Genomic DNA, 21,772 nt, shown 5'->3' on the forward strand with positions numbered 1-21,772 from the left:
TCAAAAGGGAAAGAAGGATGTGTTTTGGCCGTCTAGTATCCTTCTTTTTTTTATATAACACTGATTTTTTTCTGCTGGGAAATTACCTCTTTTCCCCATTGGAGTGGAATATTACAATGCCTTGATGTCCTCTAGCAAGGGGATGGGCTTGTGACTCAATATAGCGCATCAATTTGCACACTTTGAGTGACTATTAAAATGACCGAATTTTTGTGGACTTTATTTACCCTGATAGGGCACTTTAAACAGGCCATCCATTTCTTCTTGCTGTTGAGACACCTAGAACTAGCTTGGTTCTTGGTCTTTCTGAACCTGGTTATTTAATCTTCTCTTTTTAGTTCTTCCAATGAATTCTTTTTTATTCTGTTGTTTGCAAACAACAGAAAAGGACACTAATTGCACAAATATTCATTCTAAACTGGTAAATGTGATATTTATCCTGTGAGTTTCTAGAGAGATTATCTACTAAATCTAATTCTTCTACTATTGATGTGGTGGGACTCCTATTCCTAGTCCCTTTTGAAGTGAAGTGTGCTCATGTGATTTTCTTTGGCCACAGAAAGGTGATTTGGAGTGATATGTAGCATTTCTAGGTAGAAACTTTGAAAACCAGTGTGCAGTTTGCCACTGTTCTGGTGATCAGGGAAGTTTGTGTCAAAATGAAATCTCTATTAGCATGGGTATCTGAGGGACTATGATGAAAAGAGCTCCTCTGCTGCCCTACATTAGGCTTCTAGTATAAGGTAGTTATAAACTTTTGCCATGTTAAACTATTGAGATTTGGCCAGGTTGGTAGCTTGGGGGGATGTTATTTTGACTAACATAAGAGTGACTTTAGAGGATGTAGAAAAATGGGTAGTTATTTCTGGTTGTCAGCTAGCATGGAGTCCTCAAGGATAAGACATGTTAGATATTTTACTCTCACTTTTAAAAATCAGAGTTGTTAGACCAGAAATATAAGAGAAATGGAAAAGGCTGAATTTCTCTCCTAAAGTAATATATAAATCCTATTAACAAGAAAGAAGAGGGCCAAGCGCGGTGGCTCACGCCTGTAATCCCAACACTCTGGGAAGCCGAGGTGGGCGGATCATGAGGTCAGGAGATCAAGACCATCCTGGCTAACATGGTGAAACCCTGCCGCTACTAAAAATACAAAAAAATTTAGCAGGGCATGGTGGACAGCGCCTGTAGTCCCAGCTACTCGGGAGGCTGAGGCAGGAGAATGGCGTGAACCCGGGAAGCAGAGCTTGCAGTGAGCCGAGATCTCACCACTGCCCTCCAGCCTGGGCGACAGAGTGAGACTTGGTCTCAAAGAAACAAAAACAAAAACAAAGAAGAAAGAAGATAGAATCTGTTTAAATTATTTTTATTTTAATGATAAATATAAATAAAACTATAAAGCAAGATCATCAAATATGAATTATAAAAAAGCTACAAAACTAGTATTATTAAAATTCATCCCATTAAAATAAAATTGCTATTTAGTAATGTGAACATGGTACTGACTTCCATAGGTTTAGTCTTCCGATTCTATCACATGCCATATGATGATTCAGGTCACCCACGTTTTTTCTTTATTTGAAACACTGCAAAATCATCATTTATAGAGGACACAGTGATGTCATCTAGCCTGCTTTTGGTGTGCATGCATCATTTAAGTATTAAGGCATTTCTTTTTTTAACTAAAAACAATTAGAGTAGTACTTTTTGGTACCAATGTGAGGATAAATGCAGACCCAGGAACAAAAGTAGTGTGCCAATCCTCAGTTATAAAAGGGTCATTCAAATTATATTGAATACATTTGTATCAATTAAAAAACGATTATTATTAAAATGAAATGATAACATTAGCATAATTCTCATAAGGGACTTGAGAATCTGAGAATATGTGGATTACCAAGAACTGCATGAAATAGTCCGAAAAACATTGCACTTGTTGTGAAATATCAACATTTCAGCAAGACATGACATCTCTCACAACACTGGACATCCTCATGGATGAACAAGATAATAATGATTGAACCATAGCAATAATTCATGGAATGTTTATTAATGGGTCAGTATCAATCCAGAGAGAGGTTTCTAGTGACATAGCTCAGAGCCTTATCCCAAACTTATTTTATTTTGTAACTTAACTGAAGCCACCAATAAAAGTGCAGAATGTGTTAAACAAATATATTAATGACAAGCTGGAGATGAAAACAAATATGGTGCATGAAAAAGAAATATGCAAAACAACCTCTACTCCACCTCCCTTCCAAGATTTGATTCCTATATCATCAGATGTCTATTCCACCCATGAGCCCTCCCTTTTGGAGTCATGTACTGACCCCAAGAAGATCACTCCTCCTCATTTCTGTCTCTTTCTCCAGTAATATAACTGTCTTTATTCTTGGTAATTTCTTCATAGAGATGGATAATCCTTCCAATTGCCTGACTTTTTGGTTTCTTTACCTCCTTCCTTTCTTCCAATGTCCTTGTCTTCCATCTTCCCTCAGTCACTCTACAGGCGTATCTTAAATTTTGTAACTGTGAATAACTGAAATCTCTGCATAATCTCAATCTCAAGCTTTCTATTCTTACTTCCTCCTCCTCTAACCTTTTCAGTTCATTTCTTTCAGTACCTGAATTCCAACAATCCTTTGAACCCACTAAGACCATAAAGTATCTATTCTACTATCTAATCACTCATGTCTTTTGTCCCTTTGTTATTCAGTTTAAATTCTACGATCTATCAGTATACTAACTCCAGTACTTATACCCTTACCTTCTTTCCACTTGCCACTCTCTCACTATATTGCTTTCACTTGTCTTCAATCAAGACTAAATCCAATTTTATGCCATTACATATCTGTACTTGTTTAGTCAATATGACTAGAAAAAAACACAGAACAATGTTGACTTGTTTCACTTTGTATTCATGATCATTAACCTTAAGTGGACTCTTAATGCTGCCTACCAATTACACATACGCCTACTCTGTTAGATTCAGGTAATTATTTCATTCTTCTCCTTTCTCTTTAAATTTTCAATACTTCTTCCCTCATAAGCTTCACTTTTAGCTTATGACCTTGCTTCCACTTTGCCTGATAAAATAGAAGCAATATTTAAGAACTTGCAAAACTATACCACCTTTTCTACCTTTCTTAATATACTTGTGACCATATACTTTGCTTTCTCCTCTGTTATTATGGATAAGTTCTATGTACTTCTAAATAAGTCCAGGTCTTCAACTTTTCTAGATCTTTTCCCTTCTCTCCAACTCAGGGATGTCCTCCAACTATTCTTCCTACTTTCATGCATCATTGGTTTCTCAATAGTAAACATTCCGTTTTTATTATATTATCATAAAATAAATAACTAAATAAATAGATAAACAAATTAGCCTTTTCTTGAACTCACTTCCTTGCCAGCTCACATGCCATTTCCCTTTACAAAAAAACCCTAAGGAAAAGGTATTTATACACTTGATCTCCAATTTCTCTCTTCTCCTTCTTCCTAGAATGCATTCTAAATAAGCTTTTACCCTTGCCACTCCACCACAACCACTCCTGTCAATATCATCCATGACCTCATGTCCTCATCTTATTAGACTTTCAGCAGCGTTTGACAGACATGAGCACTCCCTCCTTTTCACTTGGCATGGACAACACACTCTATTAGTTTTTCAACTACCTCATTTACTGTTCCTTTTTATTCTCTCTTCTTGGTTATTACTCATTTCTTTACATTGGAATGCCTTAGGTTTCAGTCATTGCATCTCTACTCTTTTCTATCCATACCCATTCCCTTGGTGGTTTGATCCAGTACCATGATTTTTGTTTGTTTGTTTGTTCAGAGATGGGGTCTTACTCTGTTGACCAGAGCTGGAATGCAGGCCTACAGGTGTGTGAGCCACTGTGTCTGACTCTTTAAATGCAATCTAAACACTGGTGATTCACAGCTATAAATTTATAAAGACATTTATATAGCTCAGGTCTCTCCCCTGAATGCCTGACTTAAATACCCAAATGCCAATGAACACGACCAAAATATTAACAGGTCTAAAACTAAGTCCTGATCTGCCCTTAAAAACTTTCTCCCCCGAGCTGAACAATGAGAACACATGGACACAGGGAGGGGAACATCACACACTGGGGCTTGTCAGGGTGTGGGGGGCTAGTGGGGGGATAGCATTAGGACAAATACCTAATGTAGATGACAGGATGATAAGTGCAGTAAACCAGCATGGCACATGTATACCTATGTAACAAACCTGCATGTTCTACACATGTGTCCCAGAACTTAAAGTATAAAAAACAAACCAAAACAAAAAAAACTTTCTCCCCTCTAAGTCTTCCTTGATCAGTCAATGGCAACTCCATTTTTTAAACTGTTCAGGCCTGAGACTATAAACTTCCAGCAGTTGTCTAACAGCTTACCTTACACCAACTAACTATTACTTACTTAACGATTCTTCATATTAGTACTTTTTTTTTTTTTTTGGTTATGATCAATTACCTATCCCATTCTTTCAAGTTAGAGACTTTCCATTTTATGGTATCTAAGACTAAGAAGATAATCTCTACATCTCTGGGAACTATAATTTAAGAGGGCTACAGGCATCTGGAGGGTGTCAAGAGGAAAAATCACCAAAATATTGAGAGAAAGTAAAGCCAAGTTTATGAGAAATAGGTGAAGAAATTGAGGATAGAGAAAAAAAAAATCGAAGGAGAAGTTATATCTGTTGTCAAGTATTTCTATAGTCCTTCATGTGGAAGGATGATGACCACAATTTGAACTATCTATCCTAGTAAAGTTAAGCCATTAGGAATGTGACAATGCTTTCTTCTGGGAATGGATAGACTTGATAATCAGCCACTAAAAGAACATAATACTGCAAGGCTTAGGCCATTTAGTTCCCAAGTCTATATATATATATCTATGACTCTCTCTCTCTCTCTCTCTCTCTCTCTCTCTCTCTGTGTGTGTAACAAAAAGGAAAGGAATAATATCTTGAGATATTTTACAGTCTTAATATATTGCTATATGTCCATGATTGTTACTTTGCAATATCTTTATTAGAGTATAAAGGAAACCCTTTATTCAGTGTCCCAAAACAAAAAGTTTAGTTAGATGTTATCATACCTCATCTGAGAAAGAGATGGTCAACTGTCTCATAGGTAGAGAAGTAGTGATTGGATCATGTCCAAAGAACCAGACTCTAGATGAAAATGTTTCTGTCCAATCCTCTTAAGAGAGAGCCTTCTTTTCTTCTCAGATATGTACAAGTTTAAGGAAAGAGATCTTTCTCCCAAGGTCTGAAAAACAAATTGGAATTATATGTGATATCTGTCATATATAGTTCTGAGTCTTTCACCTATGCTTTATAAACAATAACCTATTATTTATTTTTTGACTGGACAAGGAGAAGAAGTTATTTCCCTGAGTTTCAGCTACAAATTCTCAAAAAAAAAAAAACTTCTTTTAAGACGAATAGGTCAAAATTGTAGAGTAACAGATTCTGACTTCCTATGAAAACGACTTATCATTTCCAGGATGTGTTGCCTCTAGAGCAGTGGCTCTAAATCTTGGCTGCAGTTGAAATCACTTGAGAGGGTTAAAAAATTCTGATTTTTGAGTCTGGCCCTCAGATTCTAATTTAGTTGATCTGGGCTGTAGCTTCAGCATGGTGATTTTAAAACGCTCCCACAGGTGTCCCATTGTGCAGCCAAGGTTGAAAACCTTTTTTCTAGAGATATTTTAGTCCTTCTTTCTGTTGCTGAGGATAGATGAGGGAAGATGGGGGTGAGGGTAGTGTTTCATGTATGTGTTGGAGGACCACTCTGAGCAAATGTTGCTGAAATAATGTAAGCATTAAACAGTTTATTGGAGTAGGTAGCCTTTTATGTTTTCCAACCTTGAGATTCTGTTATCTTGTGTCTAGCTTTCACAATGCACATATATGGAAACAAGGAAATGTATACAAGGATACAAATTCCACTGAGCTATACAAATTGAGATGATTTTGCTAGTATAGCTGTATTCTTAGTTGCTGCCTCTTTGGGTGAGTAAACTATTCTTTTATTCTGACTGCTTTTCAATGCACATGACATAGTTTTATTAGACTACATTATACACAGCATCATTGAGTCAAAGAAAAGTTATTAGCCTGCTAGAAGAAGCTTCTTAAGCAGCTGTGAGGGCTCGTTAATATACATTATGATGTTAATAGCGCACATAAATGTGTGTTGAGTGGGTAGTAGGGGACAGAAATTTAAACCAAATTAAAAATGTGAGAGAGACTGCAGCACACGGGAAATAAATGATCATTGCCACTAGTCTCAATTATTTTTCTTTTTTTCAAGGTCAAGTTGGCAATTTTTCACAACTCCTACCCACAAATGCCCTTCCCAATTGATTGACTCTTACAGCTAGAAGCTCTTCTTACACCCAGGAGGCAAGCTTGCTTTTTTTATGCTATTAGAAAAAAATCTAAATGCCAAAGTGAAAAGAATACTGAGCTTCTGTTTATTTTTATCTGAAAATCAAAACATCAGGCAAACTCTAAAGCAGTTAATTTCGATTTTAATCCAGGATTTAAAAAAATGAAAAAAAAATGAGCTCAAATGGCTAAAAAAAAAACCTGAGGAAAACTGTTAATTATTTTAAATAACCATAAATAAAGCCTTATTATAACACTGCTAGGTAGGAATCTCCTAATTCTTCCCACTCAATAAAGCATGCTATCTGATGTGGCAAAAGAAAGAAAATCTTTTGTTCGTCATTCCTATTGCAGGATGAAAGAATATCTAATGCTTCCATAACTGTGTAGGACTTTTTCTCATGGATTTCTTTTCCCTAAAATTTAACCATAGCTTAAAGAATCAGGGTAAACTATCATAATTTTGCACATAGAGAAGGTGAGAAGTCTCTAGGGATTCTTAATTGTTATATTGATAAACAAAGTGTATTAGTCTGTTTTCACACTGCTGATAAAGACATATCTGAGACTGGGCAATTTACAAAAGAAACAGGTTTATTGGACTTACAGTTCCACGTGCCTGAGGAGGCCTCACAATCATGGCAGAAAGCAAGGAGGAGCAAGTCACATCTTACATGGATGGCAGCAGGCAAAGAAAGAGCTTGTGCAGGGAAACTCCCATTTTTAAAACTATCAGATCTCATGAGACTCATTCACTATCATGAGAACAGTGCAGGAAAGACCTGTCCCCATAATTCAATCACCTCCCACTGGGTCCCTCCCACAACATGTGAAAACTGTGGGACTTAATTCAAGATAAGATTTGGGTGGGGACACAGCCAAACCATATCACAAAGAGAGATGTACATGATGTTTGATACAAGTAGGAGAGTGTGATTAAATGGGAGAAGGCAGGAATAAAGTGGGAGGTAGGGGCTGTTAGTAGGGTAGGAAGATAACATTTCCAAGATCATCATTTAATTCTAAATATTATATAATGTATCAATCTCCTTTCAAAGTTCCAGTCTACAAATATTCCCTTTTTTAAGTGGCCTAATCTATGAGATGCAGAGAGAAAATGTGCTCTTTTTCTCCAAAGCCCAACAATATCTGAAAAGAGGTATAGGATGTAGAATTGACGGAACACAGGAATTAGTCATAGATTGGCTGTCACCAAGTGAGGGAGACGAAAGGATCAAGAATAATTTCTGGGTTTCTGGTATGAGAAATCTAGCTGACTGAAGTACCACTCACTGAAATGGGGAACAGGGGTAGTTTAGTTTGGACATGTTTTTTTTGAGATTTCTAGAAGACATTCCAATGGAGCTATCCAGTAGAAAGGTGACTGTGGTTCTGGAGTTCAGAAAAAAGATCTGGGCTCCAGTTATCAATTTGTAGGTGACTAGCATATAGATGGTATTTAAAGCCATGGGACTAGACAGATCATAGGTTGTAGAAATTAGAATGTAGAGTGTGAAGAAAGAATATCTAGAAGAAAGACTTGAGGCAGTCCAATTCCTTTTGTGAAGAGGGGGAGGATCCAGAAAGGAGTGGCCAGAAAATTAGGACAACTAAGAGAGTGAACCATAGAAGCCAAGAAAGTGAGTATTTGAAAAGGAGAGAGAGTCAACTGTATTGAGTGCCTTTGATAAATCAAATAGGAAGGAAGTTGAAGTGTACATTGAATTTAAACCTTTTGAACATTGGGAACCTTAGCAAACACACTTGCATTGTAGTGGTGAGAATGGACCAGATTAGTATGGGTTAGATAGGGAAAATGAGGAAGTTTAAAGAACTTTGAAATATTTATTCGTCTATAAAGGGGGAGTAGAGAGGTACAGGTAACTGAAAGGAAATATGGGAGTCAAGATAAGTTTTTTGTTTTGTTTTAAGATAGATGATTTTATACCATGTTTAAATGCTGAGGGAAAGATCAAAAAGGAAATGGCTGAAGATGTGGGAGAGAGAAGGAGCTACTAAATGGGGCAAGGTTCCTGAGAAACCTAGAGGGGTAGATCCAGAGCTTGTGGTTTGGGACAGAAGGAGAAATCTCTCAATTGTCAAAGGGGTGGGGTGGGGATGGGTAATTAGAGAAGGCAAGAATGAGTGCTGATGTTAGTGTTGTCTACAAGATTTGATGATAGGATGATGAGGACATTCACATTGAGTGGCTTCCATTTTCTCTATTTATGGCAAAGTCATCAGCTGGAGTTGCAGTGGGAAAGGAGAAACTGGAGGACTGAGGAAAGTAGAAAGATTATGAAATAGTTGTAGCAGGTAATGACCTTGTTTCATTGGTTATCTTAGTTTACATTTGGATCTTTAGTAGTTTGTTTTCTAGTTCTACCACTCTGCCTCAAAATATTATAACATCTCTCCAATTCACTCATATCCCCTCCAGTCCCTCTCTTTTTGACTCTTTATTTTCTCCCTTTTTTCTTTACTACCAAACTTCTTGAAATGGCAATTTGAATTAATTGCCAATTCTTGCTCATATATCATTTGCTCCTAAATCCTTAGGATTTAAGGATCCTAAGGGGTTGGGAAAAGGAAGATGACCCAGTGAAGAAGATGAAAGGGTCCTCAAAGAAGTCAGAAGAAAATCAGCATAGAGTCACATTAATGAAGCTAAGTATAGAATAAGATTCCAAAAGAGCTAAAAGTCCATCTCAATGCATTCACCTCTTCTTTACTGAGGAATAATTGGTTATTCCTTCAATACAATCACAAGACTCTGTTTTTACAATTCACATCAATAATCTTACTACAGTGGTTCATTATTAGTTGTTTATATGTCTGTCATCCCCCTATACTCAATTGTTATTAGTTCTTCAAGTTAGTATTACTCTGTTTTTCATTTCTTTTTTCTTTATGATTTTTGTCCCCATAACATCTAGAATTGTACCTACTGCAAAATTGGCACACAATACATATTTGTTGAATAGGTGAAGTATTTTATCTAACTTGTGACTTAATTATCTTCAAACTCAGGCCTGAAATCCTAGCATGAAGCATGAATATTATATACTAGTGTTCATTCATTCAGTAAATATTTACAAAATACCTACCACATGTCTGTCACTATTGTTAATCTAATGTGCTGGGGATATAACCATAGACAAAAGAGACAGAAACCGATTTTTGTAAGCCATTTTACAAACCATAAAACTGACCCTTCTGTCTATTTCTGGTATTTTTCCTCTTTTCTATTCTTGTCCTATCAAACGCTAAGGCCTTCAGGAAGCCTGATATGCATAAAGGGAATAAGGTTCCTTCCTCATCATCTTGTTTGCTTCCCACACTCCATGAAACACATGTTTTTGTGGCTACTAACTTTAATTCTTCCAACTTTCTTCCTTTCTTGGACTGTGGAAATCTCTCTAAGAGTTGACGAATTATAAATATGGTAACTGTATTTTTATATTTATAAATTAGGGCACATATTCTTACAAAAAGCTTATTTTTTCTTATTTGTAAACTAATTTACATAACATCTTATTGTGGTATAAAATTTAAATCATATTTAATTATATATATAATAAATACTGTTTAAAAAGTATACAATTACATAAAGAGAAATTAAAAATTCAGCCAAGACAAATGTTAGTTAATACAATATTTGCATTGTCACTTTCATCATCTGCTGTTGAAATGATGGCACGTTATTCTTCTCATACTTGTTTGAAGAACTCAGTTTGCTTAATAATTGTTTATTCTTTCAATTTTCCCCCCCCCCCCCCCCCGAATTTCTTGGCAAGTCTCTGAGTACTCCATGCAGATTACTAGGAAAGATTTTACAATGCCAATGTTATTTAAATCTCCAAAAATTGTTAATGAAGAAACAAACAATAAAGAACAAAAAAGCAAACAAAAACTTTCCTCAATTCTGGAGTTTAAATAGACAGAGACTATTTATATATTTATATATTTTCCTTCCATTTATGGAAGAATAATGTTTCTATGTTGAAAATCTTTAAAAATATTCAACCATCATTGATCTACAGATACATTTGTCTCATTTTGCTAGCAAGTTCTTGTAAAGACACAACTTAAGGCCACAGTGTTCCTTTAACAGATAATATGACTGAGTTAATTACCTACTTTCCAAGATTTACCACTCTGTGTCTCCCCAATGGAATCTAGCCAGCTTAGAGTGTCTTAGATTTCCTTTCTAAATGAGTTTTCCTTTCTAGATGACTAGGTAATTTTGAACCTACAAATATCCAGCTACATACTACCCAAGGTCCAAATCATAACAAACAGTATTTTATAATTTTCATGTTAAGTTCTTTTACTTTGCATAGTAAAACTTAATTTTTTTCTTTCAATTCTTTTATAATCACTAATATTAACATGAGACTTTTGGTGCTGAAAAATAATAGTAGCAAACATTTACGGAAGTTGTCCTATGTGCCAGGCAGTGTTGAGTGCTAGCATGAATTCTCTCACTTAATCTTTACAAAAATCTCATGAGGTTGGTAATTTGATATTCCTTTGGTAGATAAGAAAATTGAAGCACAGAGAAGTAACTTGCCTAACATCACACATCAAAAATGTGGCAGCCTCAAATCTGTCTGAAACCACAGTTTTTACTCTTAAAAACAAACTATCATGTATCCCTCTCCCCTCTAGGTTTTGCCACTCAAATTTAAAAACAGCCTTATGGAAAACAGTGGTATTTGTTGAGAAACTGGATGTTTTTTGATGGTTTAGGAAAACAATAATACAGTTTTTTTAAATTTAAAGTCTTAGTATATTTAGAGGTACACAATATTTAAATAGGAACTGTTCCAGAAAATTCAAGGTATGTGGTCTCCATAATTAAAGAACATTAAACACAGACATACTTAAAAATTATGCAAAATAAAGTAATATTTGCATTAAACAAAGAAGGATTATGGCTGAAGACAGTAGAGAACTGGGAATAATGGGGAGGAAGGAATGAGACTGAGAAATAAAATTTGTTTTTCTAACTGCAGAGAGCTAGAGGGAGAAAAACCCATAAATCACTCTGGCTGTTACTGAAAAAATGCTTGTAAAGTTCCTCAGCTTGGCAAAGGTTAAGAGAAAATAATGTTTTGTCAGCCCGAGCTAGCCAAGGAGCTGATTAGAACAGAAAGCTTATCCTTCATAGCCAGAGAAGACCCATTTAAAGCGTTTTCTTGTTTTAGAGTCTGCAATAAGACAGGCATGAAGTCACTCATCCTTTTCTTTCCCTCATAACTATGTTTTTGAACTTCTGCTTATGGTAAAGCAAAGTCATGCTTGTATCCTAGCTTACTGTCTGAAACTCCAGTGTGCTAATTTTAGCAGAGCTAATAATTAATATGGCCATTTACAAAATAATAACATTATAACCCTTTGTCAGCCATTATGAAAAATTAATTCAGTAATGGCATTATTAAATTTGTTATTGCCATTATGAAAATAAATACATATCCCTACTTAAACTGGTGCAATCTTCATGAGTCATGATGAATTAAAGTTTCAGGAAACAAGAGAGGCTGGGTCTAAAAAGAATTGTTTCCTCTTGTCTCCATATTCCAAACCCAAGAAAAGCTTACATCCCTTTGTAGTTTTTTTCATCTAGATCAGGATCAAAGAATGTATGGTCTATGGCCTGAATCTTGCTTACAACTTCAGTGTGAATAAAAATTCCAAGGGTTCATATTTCTGTTCATTTTGTCTACTACTGCAAAAACCAAAACTGGTTTTTAAAGGTCTCTAGTATTATTTTAAGATGAAATTCTCCTTCTGTAGATGTATCTATATTTCTTTCTTTTCCCTTTCAGCTCTCCTTGTTCTTATTTTCTCATTTCCCCCCTCACATAACAATAACACACAAAACTATAATTTTTATTTGATAAAACTGGATGAAAGTTTGGGTCATCATTTTTTAAATTTAGAAGTAAAACTTAGAGATTACTAAATTTCTCTCTAGCCCTAAAGTTCTATGAAAACTTTTATAGTTCCTCCCTCCAAACTGAAATCACAATCACATGTTTTACATTGTCATGTTTTTCTGTTCTGTTTAGTTGATTATGCTTAGCAATTCTTATCATTTTAAAATCTCTCTGAATTTTGTCAACATCTAAATGAAAAAATCAATGTAGATGGTATGGGATTTCACTTTACAAAAGTCCCTTGTAACATGAGCTCTCCACAGAGACCTAACCTCTTAATGAGGGTATAAATTTGCACAACCTTTTAATAATAAAACTTAGAATTACATATGAAGACATATTATTTTGACATAATAATATCCCCTAAAATACTGAAACTTTACCAAAGATTTAGTATGAAGGTATTCTCATTATTATTTATAATAGTATAAAGATAGAAATAAAATATTCAAGAATATGGAAATGATTAAATAAATTGTGGAATATTTGCATGATTAAATATAATATTGGCATTCAAAAATGATGTGTCTGAAGAAGAATATTTAATGAAATGGGGAATGCTTACAACAAAATGTTTAGTTAAAAAAACCTAAAAATCAAAATAGTATGTACTAGACACTTCCAATTTATTTAAAAATGTCCTAAAAAGGACTAGAAATAGATGTCTAGATTTTCTAAAGTTCTCTAATACATGCACCTTACTTTTATAATCAGATATAAATGTACACATATATAAATAGAAATATATTAATAAAAATGTGATCGCCAGGAATCTCTAATTGGTAGAAGAAGACTTTTGAGAATTCTCGTGTTTTTTGTCTACTGTGGGCTACAGTTCATCTCTGTTGGCCAGTACCTACATGGATACCATTTTAATTACCTTTTCAATAAGTCTGTATAGTGTTTAGGAAGAGATTGCAGTGAATCTTGACTAAACAAATCATATGAAGACAGAATTTTTGATTGAAAAGAACCTTAATAGTCACCTAGTCCAAATCCTCTTTCTCTTCCACAATTTCAGCTATAGTCAATCCACAGATGCAAAGGAATTTCATATTAATAGTAATGGGAACATAAATTCAAATCTAAAGCCAATTCCTATAAACAACTTTACTAAAGTACAAAATAATGAAAATGATGACAATATTATTTATTTGTAGTTTGCATTCTACAAGTCACTTTTATATATAGAATTTCACTTGTTTCTTATACTACCCTATATTTATTCCCATATAAAAGGGTAAATTGAGGCTTAGAGGCTAAAAGTGCTTGTTAGTGCCACAGTTAGTAAACTTAGGCCTGTCCCAACACTAAATCTTTTTTCTTACCACATCACAATGTGATGGATGAATATGTGAAAATTATTTTAGAGTATGCACAAAGAGCTGATTTTAAGTACATGTTTAACAGCATATATTTGAGTTTTGCCCCTAGCAGGGCAAAACTATTTGCTATTCTGTTACTGATTTTGTGCCCAGTCGTATTTTGTGTCTTGGTTCTATCCTAATGACCCCTGCCTATTTATCTGAAACCCATGACAGCTATGACATTATCTAATTAACCCTGTGGTTTTTCTTTTGTGGGCTTGGACTAGGAATAAGAGTTTTAATGCTGATTGTTATTTACTGCCATATAATAGAAAGCTGACAATTATTAACCAGAACTCCTCTTGAAGGATGTATAATAGGGTCAAAAAAGAGTTAGATAAAGACTCAGAAAGGAAAGGTAATTCCTAATGCTCTGGAAAAATTTGCCAGAAAGGATATAGGTGGAACCTGTTTACTCAGCTATGTTCTCTTACTGAAATTCTAACTTAAACTGGCAAATAATAAGGACACTGCTATAACTTGATGGAAGGGTCAGAAGTGGGTGACAAATTAGGTTGCTCATGCCAGGATCTAGAAGCTCATAGCATGCACATTGGAAATGTTCACACTTGCTAATGTAAACAATTGCCAGCTCCACCTTATGGTAAGTATTATGTCATAATTCTCCCTCCACCCAAATTCTCCTTCCAGCTGTTCTGATATTCACTCAGACTACAGCCTTTCTCAGCAAATTAATACTGCCTTACTACATCTAATTAGTTATTGATAACTGATTTTCTTCAATTTTAATGGGGTACTCCCCTGCGATTCTCTTAATGTATTTCAAATTATGCTGAGATTTCTTGTGAGCTAAGAACGTCCCATTAGCTTGCCGTTCCCAAAGTCCTCTGTTTCTAGTACTCAGTGCCCATGAACTCTCAAATGTCTTTCTAGTTCTAGTATCCAAACTCCTGATCAGATATTTTCCATTTTTTTCTGTTTTGTTTTATCCTAATACTTGAATTTGTCATAATTAACTTTCCTAATATAAAATACCTTTATGGCCGGGCGCGGTGGCTCAAGCCTGTAATCCCAGCACTTTGGGAGGCCGAGACGGGTGGATCACGAGGTCAGGAGATCAAGACCATCCTGGCTAACACGGTGAAACCCCGTCTCTACTAAGAAATACAAAAAACTAGCCGGGCGAGGTGGCGGGCGCCTGTAGTCCCAGCTACTCAGGGAGGCTGAGGCCGGAGAATGGCGTGAACCCGAGAGGCGGAGCTTGCAGTGAGCTGAGATCCGGCCACTGCACTCTAGCCTGGGCTACAGAGCGAGACTCCGTCTCAAAAAAAAAAAAAAAAAAACCTTTATAAAGGGATTTCTTTGGGTCCTCAACAGAAAACTACTAGTATAAGGAAAGAACTTTGTAATAAGATTGATATTAGTCCAAATTCTTGTTTCAAAACCTACCAGATGTATGATATTGGGCTTATTACTTAACCTTGCTTTGCTTCAGTTTTTTTACCTGTAAAATGGAGTTATCTATAGCTACCATACATTATTGTTGTGAGGATTAAATAAGAAAATAAACGTAATTTTTTTTTTTTTTTTTTTTTTGAGATGGAGTCTTACTCTGTCGCCCAGGTTAGAGTGCAGCGGCGCTATCTTGGCTCACTGCAAACTCCGCCTCCTGGGTTCAAGCAATTCACCTGTCTCAGCCTCCCAAATAGCTGGGATTACAGGTGCCTGCCACCATGCCCGGTTAAATTTTGTATTGCAGTAGAGACAGGCCACCATGTTGGCCAGGCTGGTCTCGAGTTCCTGACTTCGTGATCCGCCCGCCTTGGCCTCCCAAAGTGCTGGGATTACAGGCATGAGCCACTGCGCCTGGCCGGAGATAGGATATTTAAAGAGGTGATTAAGCTACAATGAGGCCATGAAGGTGGACTCTAACACAACCTGACTGGTAGCCTTTAAGAAGAGGAGATTTAGGCACGTGGAGAAATCACACGAAGGATGTAAGCCCACAGAGAAAAGACCATGTCAGGCCACAGAGAGAAGGTGGCTGTCTGAAGCCACCGAGAGAAGCCTCAGAAGAAACTAAATGTGCCGATGCCTTGATGTTGGATTTCTACCTTCCCAAACTGTGTTAAGTTCCTGTTGTTTAAGCTATCCAGTCTATGGTATTTTGTTATGGCAGTCCTGGAAGACTAATACACATATATCCACTATTTTAGGTGGAGAATTGACCCGCCACCTTTTTTCTATTCTAGTTTCTAGTTAGTCTTCTAAGCAGTATTAAATAATAAGGCACCGATTAAGAGCATGATCTTAGAAGTTAGACAGGTTTGAATTCGAAGACTGGATTGTCCACCAAAGTGACCTTGGGTGAATTTTTAAAATATTTCTGAGCCCCAGGTTTCCTCATTCATAAAATGGGGACAATATCTATCTTATAGAGTTATAATAAGGATCAAGTTTAAAGAGTTGTATGTAAAGTTCATAGCACAATGTTTAACATAGTGCTAAGTAACTGGTAGATTTATTATTATCTCTATATACAATGGATTATTCACATATGGTTTTGTCAATTTGGTTTAGTTTTCTCTAACCCTAGCCAGTTAAATTTTCTTCTCCGTGTGAAACGCCACACATGTACGTACTTTCTACAATTATTTAATTATTTTGCAGGTGTGGAAAGGCAGCCTCTCTTAGCTTCATTGTTGGCTTGAGTCCAAAATCACAAACACTTAAAGTGAGTTGTGACGTATTTTCAACATACATCCTAAAAATCCTTCCGATGTACTAGATTTATTTAAATGCTTTGATGATTTTGCTCCATGGATCAAGCTGAAAGTATTTTTCTTCTTGCAGTTCTTCATACTTGTCATTTTAGGAAGAAGTCAAGCCTTATTCAGAAGCTGTACCTCAGTCATTCCTCTCCACAAAGTATTCTTCCAGTTTGCAACTATCATTACCTGATCCAAATCTAAAGTTTCTCACATTATTTATAAAATATATGCTGTGGTCTGGTCTCATTGCTGTTAACAGATGGTTTATAAAATAACTTCTTATTGCTTTTTAATTAATCGAGGATGAAATCTACTTGCATAGGTATTTCATTATGCTTCTCTCACCTAGTAAGATTTTTAGGCCATTGTTTCTGCTGTCTCCTTACACAATGTACTCTGCCTCTTGCTTAATTCTATCCTTTGCTCACAGTTTGTGAATTGGCATCACAATATCTTCTGTCCACAGGCTCTCTGAGACTGCAATTATGTTATGATTTTTACTTGCTGCCATTCATTTAAATTAATGTTAACTGGGCACTTATTATGTAGATGGCATTATGCTATTCACTGTGGAGGAACACAGATATTTGAAATAGTACCAAATAGTCCACAGTCTAAGCATCCTAATGATCATATTTTTTTAGGCTTCCAATATTTATTTGGAAAAGTTAATACGTTTTGACTTGGCTTTTCTCCCACTTCCTATACCTATTTGAAGAGACGTCTACTTTGTCACCTCTTTTTTAACTCAGGCAGTCTATTGAATTCTCTCCAGGGTCCTCAAGAAGGATCTCTGTCAATCTTTTGTGTACTTTTTCCCTCAGCTGTCCCCCAATTTTTAGAATAAAAACCATCATTTAGTTTGCGATAATAAGGTGCTAGTGATGATCAGTTTAAGAGGTTTTGTTTGCAAACATTACATCTCACTTTGCTGAACTGGGGCTCTTCTTCTTCTTCACTCCCATCAAAATATCAAACCATTACTTGCTATAGGCTTGTTTTCATTTATTAGAAAAATGAAAACTCAGCCACTTTATTATAACCTTCCTTGCCTCTGTTTTTAAAAAGAAAAGCCAGACATAAAACAAGGAAAGCAAACTCTTTAGCCTTAACTGGCATCCATACTTTGAGGTGAGCAATGGGCCAGGAAGAAGAGAAGAAAAAATGGTGGAAAACAGTAAAAAGAAACCTGTTGTTAGGGACCCAGTATAGAATTTGGAACCCTACCAAGATCTAGTTTGTGTCAGACATAGCACTTGTTTCCACCATTATTTTTACCCCTTTCAAACATTGTGCAATTGGGTACCAACTCATATATCTTTAACTGATAAAAAATATTAATAAAACAACTCTTCAAAACCCTTTAAATGCCTATTTTAAGTGAAATATTGTGCCTGGTGCTAAATAATCTAGGAGAAATATACAATTCCATGCTTGCCTTCAAGAAGGTTACTGTAGCTGTGGCAATGAGAGACTACCAGCAGTGTAGGGAGTCCCAAAAGGAGTGAAATAGTTATTCAGGACAGAAAGATTCAATAATGAGCTGAGGATCTGCAAAACTGAGCTCTATTTCATCTTTACCATTTCCTTCCTATGTCCTTGGACAAGTCATCATCCTTCAAGTCTCCTGCTTCCTCTTTCCCACTCTCTTCCTTGAAATGATCACTAATGAGTTCTGTTGTGATGCCCAAATTGAAGTCTCACTTAGCTGTGGCCCGCTGAACTGCCCTTCATTTTGCAAAGACATCGGGGTCCAAATTTTCCCCAATTCAATAGCAGGTGAGGGCTCAGAGCCAAGTCTATCCTGATACAGTTTTTTTTTTTTTCTGCACTGAATAATGCATCTTTCAAAATGATTATTGTGACTCACAAAGATAGCTTAAATATATTTTTGATACGGTTTACAGAGTGAAAAATATTTCTTTAAAGAAATTAAATAGATATCTTTGCATATGTGAGGATGATGGGGAAGGAGTAATTCTACTTACTAGAGAGCAAGGTGAGCAATCAATTCCTTAGGCTCTAGAAGGCTATATATTCTGAAACCATTGAAATACAATTCTGTCTGGCAGATACGAACTATTAAGCCATTATTAGGTAACGGCAGGGGTTAATCACAGATACAAGTTGAGTGCAGGTGGCAGGAGAGGTACAGGAGTCAGATAGATGCTCCTGAAGAGCGGGAAGAGGCTCGTAGAAATGAAAAGGTGCAAAACACTCGCCCAGTTCACCATACTGTCCAGAGCCATACCTAAGGTAAGCAACCTTCCCCGCAGCCTCAGACTCCAGGCGCCCAAATTCGCACGCTTGCAGGCATTCTATTGATTCACACTTGCGTCCTTCAACAGGTAGCGCCAATTACATCCCCCAGAGCACGACCCCCAGCATACTGGCCAATACCGCTGTCAATCAAATACCTCACCTACTTCTGTAAATTCTCCCCTCCCGCTGTCACTGGCTTTACCTTCGGCCTATCCACAGTTATCTTCCGCCCTGGAGACCGCGGAACTTACCCTATCGAATCTAGGATTGGCGCCGAAGCTACTCCCGCCCTTCGACGTACCGGGCACTCCGCCCCCTTCACCGCCCAGCTTTGCCAGGGAAGAAGCAGGGCGGGGCAAGCTAGAGGCCGGCCCGGGGGCGGGGTCTGCCTCCCACGGCGGGAGGGCGGAGCCTGCGCTGGAGCCTGACTGCTCGGTTAGGACCTCGGAGAGCGCCAGGCGCCGCGACCACAGGGACCAGAGAAGCGGCTGGAGCCGGGCCGGACCCACGCCTTCGAGCCCTCCTCCCTCGGCCCCCTCAGCTTCCCGGGCTGGCAGGCGGCGAGTGGCGTCTGAGGAAGGTGCCTAAGTCCTGGGTCAGATAGTCATCCCTCTGGGACGCCGCCGCCGCTGCCGCCGTCCAGCTGTGGCTCCCTTGCACCTGTGTGTGTCTGTGTGAGTGTGTGTGTATGTGTGTGTTTGAGAGAGAGAGAGAGACAGAGAGACAGCGAGCGCACCAGCGCGCGAATGCCCGTGTTGAGGGTGTTTGTGTGTGTTCTGGCTGGGCGCGCGAATGCCTTGGTGTGAGGTGTTTGTGTGTTCGCGCGCCCGCGGGCGAGAGCCCCGCGCCTCAGCTCTTGGCCTGAGGGAGGGACAGCGGGAGCGGCGGCTCTGCGCGCCCAGAAGACTGACGCGGGACTCGGGCCGCAGCCGTCGCCGCCACCGCTTCACGTCCCCCGAGGGCGGCCGCCGTGCAGCAGAGAGAGCGGACGGCGGGAGGGCGAACAGGCGCGAGAGCGCGGCGGCGGCGGCTGCGGGCTGAGGTGGAGGGAGGGGAGTAGGAGATGGGGAGAGGGTGGAAAGAGGACGCGGGGAGGGAGATGATGGGGAGGTGAGGGGGAGGCGGAGGGACAAGTGGAAGCAGACGGTGTCGCCGTTCTCCCCTCCCCCCCGGCAGCTGTTGCTGTGGGTCACTCGCAGATGTTTTGGGGTCCGGGCTGCTAGGGGATGGGGACTAGAAAAAGTATCCCTCCCCCCCGCTGCCTTTCATAGTGACAAAAAAGGAAGCGTTGAAGCTGATGGGGGAAGAACCCGGAAGGTGGTGGCAGAGTAAATACCGGCTCCCCCAGCATCGTTTTTCTGAAAATAAAATATTCTGAGCTGAACGTTTCGAAGAAGGAAAGCCCGCCCTTAAGAGAGAGACGGAGTCTTGTTCTGTTGAACTCTGGTTTGATTGTATAATAATGATGATATAATGCTAATGACGATGATGACACTGCCTTTTATTTTTACCCCAGTGCTGATAAAGCGTAGTTACAGCTGGGGATACAGTCCTTGAATATCTGATGTATGAGGAGGGAATACTGTTGCTTTTGGAGTTGTGTTATATTTATCTTTTTTTTTTTTTTTAAAGGATATGCTTTTTGGAATTAAAATTTGGCAAACGAAGCCTGACTCTTTTCCAGTCGGTTATAACCAATGCTCGTAAAATGGGAACTGACTTGACTAGTGAAAAGAGAAAGGTCTTGACTAGTGAAAAAACCAAGGTCTAATTGCATGTGTTAAGTCACCCCTTTCCCTTTTTTTCCTTTGAATTTCTCAACAGTGTTTAAAATGAAGAAGTTTAATTTCCGAAAAGTTTTGGATGGCTTAACTGCCTCCTCCCCTGGCAGTGGTAGCAGCAGTGGCAGTAACAGTGGTGGTGGGGCTGGAAGTGGTTCCGTACCTCCCGCGGGGACTGCAGGGGTTCTCAGAGAGGAAATTCAGGAAACCTTGACTTCAGAGTATTTCCAGATTTGCAAGGTAAGCTTTGAATTGGCTTAAAGCCTATTATTTCTTTATTATACTGTGTGAGGAAACAAGGAGGGAAAAACACACCAGGAACAGGAAACTGTTGAGATGTCAGCATCAGAGTCTGCTGCAGAAAGCTCTGTGGGTAAATCAGTTTGGCTGAATAGATATTTTAGGCATCAACTTAAAAAGCGATGATAGTTTAAGGGGGAAATGAGCACACACAAAAAGTAGAATTTGCAAGATAATATTAAGATCCAATAGTGGACAGAATTTTTAATATTTTTGTATTATATTAACTGAAGAAACAAATAGTCATTTTTTTGTGTGTTGTCAGAGAAAATAATTGTTATTTCACTGTTCAGTATGAAATGAATAAAGCTACTAGCATGTTGCTAGGATTAAATAGATAATAGAAAAATATGTCTATTTTAAAGGGGCCAGTGACATTGCTTTAAAATTCTGAATAAAATCACCTCCACATTCTTAAACTCTTCATAAATACACAAACGGACAAATGCACAGGCTTATAAGAACTTGTTATAGTTGTAAGAACTCAAAAATAGCCGGTGTTCTAGTTTAGTGAAAAAACATTTTATGTAATTATACTTCAATATTGAACTTCTAGTGAATATGCAAAAGAAAGAGTTTCTGTTAGGTAGAGAAGATGAGAATTTATAAAACAAGCATTAGGTTAATGCATAGAGATATCGTTATTGCTATATTTGTTATATTTTATGATATAAAGTGATTTATAATTTTATTGCCACTTTTTGAGTTGTCTTGGAATGTGCCTATTATATGCAACAAAAGCTACTAAGTTATTTATGTCATATAAATGAATATAATTTTGTAAATGTGTTTGGCTACATAAGAAGAAATAGAAAACTTGCAAAATTACAGAAATTAACAACTTTTAAAATACTTTCACAAAAGAAAAGTTTTTTGAAATTATTAAAATTATTTTGTGGTAAACAAGTGATACATGTATAATGAGATATATTTCAATCACTGCCTCAGCCTATATTCATAATGA

At 37.5% G+C, this 21,772-nt stretch overlaps 1 protein-coding gene and 1 long non-coding RNA gene across 4 annotated transcripts in view; one reads left to right on the forward strand and one right to left on the reverse strand.

Annotated features, from left to right (window-relative positions):
- LOC103881864 overlaps nt 1–18,959 on the reverse strand; it is a 37,951-nt gene extending 18,992 nt beyond the window's left edge. The window contains exons 1-3 of one of the 3 annotated variants that reach the window (XR_001899608.2): nt 18,888–18,959; nt 5,128–5,300; nt 2,768–2,874 (exon numbers count right to left, since the gene is read on the reverse strand). This is a non-coding gene — a long non-coding RNA (uncharacterized LOC103881864). Of the gene's footprint in view, nt 1–2,767; nt 2,875–4,469; nt 5,301–18,887 lie in introns of those variants that run through there. The other 2 variants (XR_001899609.2, XR_002520290.2) reach the window with 2 other exon arrangements.
- Nucleotides 18,960–19,026: 67 nt separating this feature from the next.
- STXBP5L (syntaxin binding protein 5 like) overlaps nt 19,027–21,772 on the forward strand; it is a 488,571-nt gene continuing 485,825 nt past the window's right edge. The window contains exons 1-2 of the mRNA XM_017955191.3: nt 19,027–19,307; nt 20,552–20,748. Of these exons, the coding sequence (XP_017810680.1) occupies nt 20,560–20,748 (189 nt within the window). The 5' untranslated portion in view covers nt 19,027–19,307; nt 20,552–20,559. The remainder of the gene's footprint in view (nt 19,308–20,551; nt 20,749–21,772) is intronic.

Source organism: Papio anubis, chromosome 2 (genome assembly GCF_008728515.1).
Source record: "Papio anubis isolate 15944 chromosome 2, Panubis1.0, whole genome shotgun sequence".
Lineage (NCBI taxonomy): Eukaryota > Metazoa > Chordata > Mammalia > Primates > Cercopithecidae > Papio > Papio anubis.